The sequence below is a fragment of the Sus scrofa genome, chromosome 3, assembly GCF_000003025.6.
Source record: "Sus scrofa isolate TJ Tabasco breed Duroc chromosome 3, Sscrofa11.1, whole genome shotgun sequence".
NCBI lineage: Eukaryota > Metazoa > Chordata > Mammalia > Artiodactyla > Suidae > Sus > Sus scrofa.
The window spans coordinates 6,766,140-6,778,534 of NC_010445.4; the positions used below are offsets into that span (position 1 = coordinate 6,766,140).

The 12,395-nt window shown below is 40.8% G+C and overlaps 1 protein-coding gene across 1 annotated transcript in view; it reads left to right on the forward strand.

Annotated features, from left to right (window-relative positions):
- CYP3A29 (cytochrome P450 3A29) overlaps window positions 1–11,982 on the forward strand; it is a 39,620-nt gene extending 27,638 nt beyond the window's left edge. The window contains 6 exon segments of the mRNA NM_214423.1: window positions 533–693; window positions 3,683–3,909; window positions 7,979–7,989; window position 7,992; window positions 7,995–8,139; window positions 11,451–11,982. Coding sequence (NP_999588.1) covers window positions 533–693; window positions 3,683–3,909; window positions 7,979–7,989; window position 7,992; window positions 7,995–8,139; window positions 11,451–11,546 — 641 coding nt within the window. The 3' untranslated portion in view covers window positions 11,547–11,982.

Below are 12,395 nucleotides of genomic sequence, written 5' to 3' on the forward strand. Positions count from 1 at the left end.
TCAATCTTTTCTTCTTCTTCCTCTTTAATCTTTTTTTTTAATGGACTATTTAAAATTTTTTTTTAAAGCAGTTAGGTTCAGAGCAAAACTGAGTGGAAAGTACAGAGATTTCCAATATACATCTGGTCCACAAAACACACAACATCCCCCATTATCCAAAGATAATACCGGAGTTGTGCACTTGTTGCAATGAATGAATGTACATTGATACATTAGTATCACCCCAAGTCTATAATTGACCTTAGGGTTCATTCTTGGTGTACATTCCATGGGTATTGAAAAATGTGTAAGGAGGTATCCCCATGATTACAGCATACAGAGTATCCAGTATCCTTTCAATCTATCGTTTTCAGGGAACTTCCTTTCTGAAGTAAGGCAGTTCGGGTTTCTCTTTTAATTCCCCTGAGCAGCCCTGGAACCAACCATTTCTCCAAGGAGCTCTGGTTCCCTTTACTGAGAAACGTATTTAGAAATCAAAGTTTGGGATCTAGGATTCTCATTGCACCCTAAAATGTCTTTCATCTCCTTTTAGGTCTGTCCAATGAAGAACTTGTGGCCCAAGGTATTATTTTTATTTTTGCTGGCTACGAGACCACTAGCAGTGCTCTCTCCCTCCTTGCGTATGAATTGGCCACTCACCCTGATGTCCAGCAGAAGCTGCAGGAGGAGATTGAGGCAACTTTCCCCAATAAGGTGAGTGATGATACCTGGCGGGGGGAGGGAGGAAGGTGAATCCTAAGCAGGATGCCTGCTTGCTCCTTCTTGGGAGATTTTTGCCCAAAAAAGGTGAATCTCAAATCTTTTACCTGCACTGTTTCGGAATGATCTAAAGCATACAAAACAGAAAAAAATAGGACTTACCTGCTGCACACAGATCTATAGGCACTGTGAAAAAAGTGCTGGTACTGGCATGTCATATATGATATGTCATGTAAAAGCCACACAGCCTCAGTGGCATCTGATAGGAAGCATCTATCACTCCAGTGTCTGCATCTGTTGACTTGGCTGGACTTGCTTTGGTCTGACTATTGCTCCTCTGGGCTGGCCGTGGCTCAGCTGGCCTGGCCGACTCAGCTCCACACATCTCTCATAGCCCACGTCTGCTTCTAGGGCAGTGGCAGGTGTCAAGAGCAAGAACCCCAATCATGTGGGTGTCCCCAAAACCCTGCTAGCATCACACTGAGCCCACTTCCCACTGGTTCAAAGTGAGCCACCTGGTCAACCTGAGTCAGAAGAGGAGGGCGCCAAAACGCTAGATGGCAAAGGACGTGGACTCAGGAAGGGGTGGAAAACTGGGACCTTTAATTCCGTCTACCACCCTGGGACCAGGAGGAGGCATGAGACAACAAGGGCATAGGAAAGGAAATAGAGGACATGAGCTTGGGTCCTGGCTGTGGTTTTGGACAAGCCTAGAGTCCTAGGTCCTTCAAATACAAGGTAAGGATGCATCCTAGGACCTCCCTGGTTTAGAGATGGTCTGTCGTCACTGGTAAACGCCGTATTGGGATGCTTTTGATGCAATAAGATGAGCAGGTCACTAAGAGACAAACACTAGTTAAGCATTGGGTTCTCCCCTTTTTAGTGTATTACTTATAATAACAACATTCTTGGCTAACATTTGCTTCTTACTATATACATCTATTCTGTATAGGTCTCTATAGGCCTGTTTTCTACTTATAAATGAATCTGAGTTTCATAAAATTCTGATTTAAGTCAGGAGAGGCTAGGTTATGCCTCAGTAGCAGATGAGCCCCCAAATCTCTGAGCTCTCATAGCAAAGATTTACTTCTCATCCGCATTTCCTTGCGCAAAATGGATTATCAGTGGAGGGTGGGAGTCCAAACTCTATTCCACACAGTTATTCCAGGAAACGGACTAGGAGGTCCCAGCATCCTGGACCTGCATTATCTGGACACGAGGTCTTCGTGTTTGGGGAATAAAGACCTCGAGCACTATTCACTGGCTTTTCAAGTGTTTGGTTCCTGAATTGACATAACCACCTCAGTTCACAGCCCATTGGCAAAGCTGGTTTCCTGTAACTTCAAGTGGACTGGGAAATAAGGGGACCATGTGGATATTGGGGAGCAGTGAATGTCTCTGCCACACAACCCTAGGACGGGTCAACTCTGATGATCTCCATGCAGCATTTCAGAAAACTGAGCTACAGAGAGATGAAGCACTTGCATGCACCAGCCTTGTGCCTGGTAGTGAAGATGCCAAGCTGGGAGCCAGGGTGTTGGCTCCTGAGCCTTGTCACCCTCTACAGTATGACCCCTGAACTATAACCCATGTGACAGCTCCATATCACCCTTACCATCTCCGATCTCTGCCCAATCTGGAGTTCTTGGTGGGTATGGAGCCCTGGCCTCTGGGGCTGGAGTTGCCTGTTTAGACCCTCACACCTTACAGTCAGACCTGAAGGGACAATAATGGGGCTGAGGTGGGTGCTCCGATCCTCTTATAACTTTCTCTGGAACTGAAATTGTGTTCCTGGTAGCACCCATTTTACCTTTCTATTGCTTATTTGGTTTAAAAAATAACTGGTTTCTCCTAAACTTATTTATAGAGATTGTATAATGTATAGTGTTTTCACATTTTACATGTATATTCAAGAGAATTAACAGTCATTACTTTTTAACCTTAAAACTTTCTGTTAAATAGGAAAATTGCACTTTCACACATACCCTTTCCTTAGTACAGATGTGTGGCTTTTCTTTTAAAAAGGTGACTTTGGCATATTTCACTTAAGAGTAAAGGTCATATTCTAAAAACTCTGATTTGAAAGATACATGCACCCTAGTGTTCATGGCAGCACTGTTTACAACAGCCAAGATAATGGACATAACCTAACGTCCACTGACCGATAAATGGATAAAGAAGAATGTGGTGTGTGTGTGTGTGTGTGTGTATCCATAATATTACTCAGCCATAAAAAAGAACAAAATAAGCTATTTGCAACAACATAGATGGACCTAGAGATGATCATACTAAGTGACAGAAGTCAGACAAAGACAAATATCATATCATGTCGCTTATATGTAGAATCTAAAAAATGATACAAGGAAACTTATTTATAAAATAGAAACAGACTCACAGACTTCGAAAACAAATGTATGGTTACCAAAGTGGAAGTGGGAGGGCAGGATAAATGAGATGAAGAGATACCCACTACTCTATATAAAAGAGGTAAGCATCTACGACTTACTGTATTGCACAGGGAACCATATAGTCAATATCTTATAATAAACGAGAATAGAAAAGAATGTGAAAAAGAATATATGCATATACATGTATAAATGTATAAATGCGTCACTTTGCTCTACACCTGAAGCATTGTAAATCAACTATACTTCAATAAAAAAGAGTAAGGATCATATTTATTAGTCACATTTTTTCTTATAAGGAAGAAAATACACTGCATGATGATGTGTGGGATTTTGGACCCTGTTTAGGGGATTGTCCCTAAAGAGTTTCCCATTGTTGTAACAACTCCACCTATCTCAGTGGGCCATTGAACAGGTCCAAGTACATGATAGATATTGAAATTTCTATAAATCATAAGATCCTTTACTGTTTATAGAGTATTCTCTGGAGCGCCTTAACATTTCAGTAGGACTACGTAGACTGAGTTGAAGGTTGATCCCAAATCTTAATTTATCAAAACTGGTTTCTTTCTTCCCAGGCACCTCCCACCTACGATGCCCTGGCACAGATGGAGTATCTTGACATGGTAGTGAATGAAACTCTTAGATTATACCCAATTGCTGCTAGACTTGAGAGGGCCTGTAAGAAGGATGTGGAAATCCATGGCGTGTTCGTTCCCAAAGGGACCGTGGTGGTGGTGCCAGTCTTCGTGCTTCACAGAGACCCGGACCTCTGGCCAGAGCCTGAGGAGTTCCGTCCTGAAAGGTACAAGACCCCAGGGAAGGGGACCCACCCTGATCCTCTTTGGTGCTTGCATATTCTGTCAACTCTTATTATAGGTGACAAATGGGTGATCATGCAGTTGTTTATTTGTATATATTTTGTGATTAGAAGATTTTTCTCTTTAAGAGTGTTCATTGTTTGACTCAAAATTATACTAACTCTAGAAAATTACAGTTGTTTGCATTCCTAATACCTTAAGATACCCATCAATATGTAGGATATATCCCTATGGACATTTTTCTATATATATAGATTCTTAATACTTTGAATGGCATTATATATAATTTGATTTTGTACTTACACCTGATTTAACAGTAAACTCTAAACAACATTCTATGTATATAGATTTGCTTCATATGCCATAATTTACCTAACAGCTATCTTATTTTAGGTGTCTAGTCTTTTATTTTCTTTAAGCCATTCTGTATGTTCTCTTTAGCTCTTTGAATTCACTACCAGTGTTCCCATGTTGCATTTTTTTCCTTTTTTTTAGTTTCCCCAATACATTATTTTTTTCCTACTGTACAGCATGGTGACCCATTTACATATACATGTATACATTCTTTTTTCTCACACTGTCATGCTCTATCATAAGTGACTAGACATAGTTCCCAGTGCTAACACAGCAGGATCTCATTGCTAATCCATTCCAAAGGCAATAGTCTGCATCTATTAAGCCCAAATTCCCTGTCCATCCCACTCCCTCCCCCTCCCCCTTGGCAACCACAAGTCTATTCTCTAAGTACATGATTTTCTTTTCTGTGGAAAGTTTCATTTGTACTGTATATTAGATTCCAGATATAAGTGATCTCATGTGGTATTTGTCTTTCTCTTTCTGACGTACTTCACTCAGTATGAGAGTCTCTAGTTCCATCCATGTTGCTGCAAATGGCATTATGTCATTCTTTTTTATGGCTGAGTAGTATTCCATTGTGTATATATACACCACATCTTCCTAATCCAATCATCTGTTGTTGGACCTTTGGGTTGTTTCTGTGTCTTGCCTATTGTGAATAGTGCTGCAATGAACATGTGTGTACATGTGTCTCTTCCAAGGAAAGTTTTGTTCAGATAGATGCCCAAGAGTGGGACTGCTGGGTCATATGGTAGTTCTATGTACAGTTTTCTAAGGTACCTCCATACTGTTCTCCATAGTGGTTGTACCAGCTTACATTCCCACCAACAGTGCAGGAGGGTTCCCTTTTCTCCACAACCCCTCCAGCATTTGTTATTTGTGGACTTATTAATGATGGCCATTCTATCCGGTGAGAGGTGGCATCTCATGGTAGTTTTGATATGCATTTCTCTAATAATCAGTGATGCTGAGCATTGTTTCAAATGCTAGTTGGCCGTCTGTATATCTTCCTTGGAGAAATGTCTATTCGGGTCTTTTGCCCATTTTTCAATGGGGTTGTTGGCTTTTTTGCTGTTGAGTTGTAGAAGTTGTTTGTATAGTTTAGAGATTAGGCCCTTGTCAGCTGCATCATTTGAAACTATTTTCTCCCATTCTGTAAGTTGTCGTTCTGTTTTCTTTTTGGTTTCCTTCGCTGTGCAAAAGCTTGTCAGTTTGATTAAATCCCACTGGTTTTGCAAATCAATGAAATTAGAACACACCCTCACACCATGGATGAAAATAAACTCAAAATGGCTTAAAGACATAAGATATCATCAAACTTCTGGAAGAGAACAGAGGCAAAACATTCTCTGACATCAACCTTACAAATGTTTTCTCAGGTCAGTCTCCCAAAGCAACAGAAATAAAAGCAAAAATAAACCAATGGGACCTCATCAAACTGACAACCTTTTGCACAGCAAAGGAAACCATTTTTTTAAAAACCCTTGCCTTCACTTCCATTTCCTCCAGCATTATAGTGGAATGCAGGCTGGGGACGTAGAAGCCTCATCCCTGTGGATCAAGCAGCTTCACTGAGGATGGAGGTGCACACAGGCCCGGGTGCTGTCTGTGGCTACAGTCCTGGGCCAGCTCCTTCTACTCAGTATTTGTTGACCTTCTGCAGAGAAGTCCTCTCAGACATCTGAGACTTCCTCCTTGGAGGGGTTGAGCATCCTCTTCCAGGAATTCGGAGCCAAGGTCTGGCTTGGACACAGCTTGGACTCCAGAGGGAGTTAATGCTTCCCATTTGAGTATCAGGAGCAAAATTTGGAGAGAACTTTTAGGGCACTAGCTGGGATCTAGACTTTTATCGTCCCCTGACTATAAGCTCCCTGATGGCAGGGACTTTGCCATATTGGCCATGGTGCCCCTGGTGCTGACATAACCTCTACCCATAGCACTTGTTGAAAGAGGAGGTCAGAACCAAGTCTTCTGTGTTCTGGGCCAGGGAACCTCCAAGCTCAGTAGCACCCCCTCCTGGAGCTTCAGGAACCTAAAACCAGAGACCACTCTGCATTTCTCTGATTTGTTCAGATGTCAAGCAGAGAGTTCGTGCCTCCCTATGTGTCAGGGCCTGGGCCAGGCAGTGAGAAATCCAAATGTTAAAAACAATGCCTATTATGGAGAATATTGGACATATACACAAGTATATATGTATTTGATAGACACAGAATCATAGGTACAAGTTGATACAAGTCTATGGCATACTTTTGATGTGTCTGTATGTGCCCATTTCCTGCCCAGCAGCCATCAGCCCATGTCTCTGCCCTAATCACATACCGCTGCTGCCCTTCTACCAAATCCTATATTATTTGAAGTCACATCATCAGTAAATATTCCAGGATGTTTTGCAACATAGGGACTGTTTAAAATATATATAACAACAGTGCCATTGGAACTTTCCCCACATCCACATTGAGAAGTCAAACTTGAATAAAACAGAGGTCTAACCATCAAGGAATGTATAGGCTACTGGAGCAGATTGGCAAGGACATCAGTGATTATACTAAAGTGAATCATGTGTCCACTACATCTTCTAACCTAAGCATCTTCTGTGTGTGGGAGAGAGAGAGAGAGAGAAACAGACAAGTATATGTATATGCAATGACACAAGGGGAGGGGAGGAAAATAACAATTTAAATCCTCAGAGATGTTTCACCTGCTTCCTTTTTCCACAAGCACCCGACCAATAGAAATATCCATGGAGGCAGAACCCATGTGCCCTTCAATCTGTCTCGTTTCCTAACTACCTTTCTGAGCATGATCGTGTCACCACCCTGAATACAATTTTGTGTTTAAAGATACATTTTTTTTGGAAGCAACCAAGAATAATTTATTAGCCAGTATTCAAAATTTTATTACTTAAAACGGAGTAAATATTGACATATCTCTTAAGTTGCATCTAAATGCTGAACTAAACTTTAAACAATAGAAAATTTCTATTCAGTAGAAAGTCTTTATATATATGTAATTTATATATATAAATATGTAACTTATATAGAAATATATATGAAATTTATATATAAATATATATGTAGTGTATATAAATACACGTGCAACCTATATATATATATGTATGTAATATATAAATATGTGTGTAATTTATATAAATATATATGTAATTTTTTCCCACATAGGTTATTACAAATTATTGAGTAGGTTTCCCCGAGCTGTACAGTGGGTTCCTGTTGCTAATATGTTCTTTTTTATTTTATTTTATTTTCCCACTGTACAGCAAGGGGATCGAGTTATCCTTACATGTATATATATATATTTTCCCCCACCCTTTGTTCTGTTGCAACAACTCATATGTTCTATACAGGAGTGTGTATATGTTACTTCCACCGTGCAAATTCCTCCCTCCCTGCCAGTGCGTCCCTGCTGGTAACCCTAAGATTGTTTTTGAAATCTGAGTCTCTTTCTGTTCTATAAATAAGCACCCTTGCCTCACTTTTTTTAGATTCCACATGTAAGGGATATCATATGATATTTATAAAGATACGTTTTATTTAAATGCATTCATTTCCTCTCCTCAACAGGACTGAAAGCATCTACAGGATGAGAGAATGGGAAGGAATGGTCCAGCAGTTAAGTTAAAACCTCAGACCCGGTGTTTTGTTTCATTAACTTTTGTTTCTTCGCCTCTTGTGGAACCAGGTTCAGTAAGAAGACAGGACAGCATAAATCCTTACACTTACCTGCCCTTTGGGACTGGACCCCGCAACTGCATTGGCATGAGGTTTGCCCTCATGAACATGAAACTCGCTCTCGTCAAAGTCCTGCAGAACTTCTCCTTCAAACCTTGTAAAGAAACACAGGTCAGACAGTTACCTATCTGCATTAATAGTGTTTTATTGGGAGGGTCCTGTCTCTCTCGTCTCTCTGTATGTTACTTATTCAAAGAAAAATGTATTCTATTAGCCAAGAATCTATTTGGAGCCATCTGTGACCTTAAATTGTCAGTTAGCTCTTCAGGGCTAAGTCTGTGGCTTTGTAAAGACCCAACTATGAAGGTCAACTGGGGTCCATTCAGTTAGCGTGGCATGACGTGGCTACATGCAGTCCATGAACTTGAGCAACACTGTAAATTTGGTTTCAAGTCCTCTGGAAGGAAAAGACGTGTGTGCACAGTCATTGTAGAAATTATCATATCATGACCTTTCAGTGATGCTCCTCTCCCCCGGAGCTTACAGAAGCTCTCCCTGCAGAGTTCTCGCCACTGCTAGTTAATGAAATTGATGGGGCGGCTTTCAAACTAATCCTGATGCCGGCATCAACGCAGACATTCTAAAATAATTCTCCTAGAGTGTTAAATCCAAAATAACCTGTTGATTCTCACGTGTACCCAAAGCGAGAATCCCTGATTGAAATCTTTTCTGCCAGATGTGAAGAATCCCACAGTCCCCTCACCTTCCAGGGTCCTGCTACCATCACGCTGGGCTCCCTTTTCATTCCAGTAATAACTCTGTGTGTGTTCTTCCCTCTCTCCCCCCATTGTGCTCTCACCCTTCAAGTTCTAGTTCAGTCCCCAAGCCCCTCCATGGAGCTGTCCCCATCCAGTCCAGGGTCCATTCTCCCCTCTGCTGTGTCATCACATGGGTCCTACCAGCTAACTTAATACTTTGTCATTGAACCATTTCCTTTGCACCTTAGAATGTCTTTAAATCCAATGCCTCATTTTATTTCTTTTATATACTCCCGAAGGTGCCTTGCAGTCATCTGGGTAAATGCTTAAAGAGAGACTTGCCATTAATTTAGAGCTCTTGGATATAGATTTTGAGTAGTTTGAACTTTAAACATTCACAAATGATTTTGTGTACATGCTTGTTTTTTGTGTATCTTTTTATCTGCAGGGGAAATAGACACATACCATTTGGAATGTTAAAATAGGAAGTGTTACAGTTATAGAAAAATCTGGAATCTCTCCTCTGAGGAGAACAAACAACAGTTTCCATTGCTTCATAGTAAGCCCGGACCTTTAAGAAGGCTTATTTCTAGGACTCCGGCTCTTTAGAAGCAGCTGCTCCCTTGAGTAGGTTCTCAGGGAAGAGGTCAGAGATACTTGTGTGATACTTGTGTGCATCTGTGTGGCATCCTGTACATGCGCACAGACAGAGGGCTCAGCCCTGAGAGAAAGGGAACCTCTGGCACACATGAGAAGGGCAGATGCCCCCTGCAAGCTCCACCCAATCAGCCCCAGGCTGGGGCTTCTCCCCTCTGTGACAATTTGTCTGCCCTTCAGTCAACTGAGTTAGAAGGTCACTCTGTGGTCTCCCCAACACTGAAGGAGCGATGGGGTGAGAATGGGGCTAAAAGTGTCAGACAAAACACTGCAGGTCTGCAGAGGTTCAGCATTTGCACTACACTTGGGAGCCAGAAAATATTAAACAACAGGCATAATGCTTCACAAACACCTCTTCCCATCACAAAACTGTCTGGGTTTTCTACTGAGAGAGGTCCTTGGACTCTTTAGAAGTCGAGGAAGGCACATACAGTTAAAATGTGTGCTACCCATTAGGGATTACCTTGCAGATTCCATCATATGCAAAATTACGTCCATATCCTTTTTCAAGAAATTTTGCCACGATGCCTAAGATTATAGTACATTTTTAAAACTCAGCATTTTAACTTAAAATTTAAATCAATAAAGAACACAGCCCACCTGGTTTTGTATCAAGCATGGTGCAGAATAGGGGCTCCGTAGATATTTTGTGGAATGAATGATGGATGAATGTATTCACTGTTCAGTCTTTTTTTTTTCTTAAAGCATTTTATCAATTCATATTTGAGTTTCTTTTTTTTCTTTTTCCTTTTTATTTATTTATTTAAAATTTTTTATTTAAATAAATTAATTTAATTTTTTATTTAAATAAATAAATAAATTTAAATTTATTTAATTTTTTCTTTTTTCCTTTTTACTTATTTATTTAACTTAAAAAAATTTTCTTTTGTCTTTTGAGGGCCGCACCCATGGCATATGGAGGTTCTCAGGCTAGGGGTTGAATCAGAACTGGAGCTGCCAGCCTACGCCGCAGTCACAGCCATGACAGGTCCAAGCTGCATCTGTGACCTACACCACAGCTCATGGCAGTGCCAGATCCTTAACGCACTGAGCGAGACCAGGGATTGAACCTTCATCCTCATGGATACTAGTCAGATTCGTTTCTGCTGAGCCAAGAAGGGAACTCCCACTATTCAGTCTTGACACAGCTTAGAGAACAGATAGAATCAAAGTTAGGCAGGGGGAGTTCCCACTGTGGCTCAGCAGAACTGAATCCAACTAGTAACAATGAGGACGCAGGTTCAACCCTGGCCTTGCTCAGGAGGTTAAGGATCCAGCATTGCCATGAGCTGTGGTGTAGGTTGCAGACGCGGCTCGGATCCTGCATTGCTGTGGCTGTGGCTAGGCTGGCAGCTAAAGCTCCGATTGGACCCCTAGCCTGGAAACTTCCATATACCATGGGTGTGGCCCTAAAAAGCCAAGAACAAAAACAAAAAGATAGGTAGGGAAAATTGAATGAAAGTGGTCAAAAAGTACAAACTTTGATCTATAGACGAATACTAGTATTGTAATGTAAAATATGACTATTGTTAATATTTCTATGTGGTATGAGTAGATCTAAGAGTTCTCACACAGGGAAAACAGTATTTTTTCTTTTTCTCTTCTTTTTCTATCTATAAGAGATGATGAATGTTAATAAAACATATTGTGGTAATCATTTCATGATATGTTTGTCAAATCATTATTCTGTACACCTTAAATTTATGCACTGCTGTTAAGTCAGTTATATTTCAATAAAAGTAGAAATAAAAAAATTCTAATAGGACATAATAAAGGAATACTGTGAACCACTTTTTTCCCCCATGTTTTATAACATATATGACATAGACCAATTCTCTAAAAGAGGCAAGCTATTAAAGTTCAGTCAAGGAAATATAGGCAGCCTGGCCATCTCTGTGCGTATTAAACCTATTGAATTAGTAGTTTCAAAAACTGAATATATACGCTGCTACAAGTAGCTTCAACATGTTTGTAGAGCTATTGTCTATAATGTATCTTGTCTCCTTTGCTTCTCTTGGTGGTGGTGCTTCCTTACTCGGTTCTCAACTGCTTGTTTCACTGTTGCAGATCCCCCTGAAATTAACCACGCAAGGGCTTACACAACCGGAAAAACCTGTCGTTCTAAAGATTTTGCCCAGAGATGGGACCGTAAGTGGAGCCTGACTTTCTCTAAGGACTTGGGCTTTGATGGTCAAGGAAGCTGCATCCCAGAGCACCAGAGATTTATTTACTTCGTGATGAAATCAATAATGAAGATGGGTTTGATCTACTGTACTTGATGGATGACTAGGGATTCTGCACATTCATTTAGCTTCTCAGGGCTTTGTGGAGTGTTACATACGGGCACTAGTGGAAGCTGGATAAGCAGACACAGCTTATCTGGTTCTCACAGGATGGTCTCCATCCACCCCCACCTAGTATCACCTCCTCTTCCTGGGTGCTGATCAGAAGGAAAATTTCTCAGCACTTGTATCAACAGACTTTAATGGAAATCAGAAATATAGTGGAGACTGAAGTGGTGAAATTTAGACGACTGATTTTGTTTTGAATCGTCTCAATATTATGTTGATCCAGTCATTAAACATCTCTTTAAAAAAGTATTATCTGATGCCTTTGTGCACATCAGGGGGAATATGGTACATAGAATCCGGCAGAGTCTGTGACTAAATGCTTCTGACCAGCACCATCACTGGTAGGTGGGGCCTTTTTCAAAACTCCAGTGTGATAGATCCATTAACTAAGAGTTAATCGACAGACTTTGCCCATTGCTTGGAAGGTATATTCATAGTTTAAATCTGTCTTTTTTGGAGTGCGTATTTTTCATACCACTTTATATTCCACCCTTGGTTCTCAACTGTCTTTTAACAAAATGAATGTGGAATAAAAGGTGGCTGATTGGTCAATTGATGGGGCAGAGTGGCTACAAGCACTGGTCAGTTTCACTGGGTATCAGAAGCTGCACAGGGTTCTTCCTTTCCCTTTTTTCTCCTTCCCTTTCCTTTCCTTCCACTG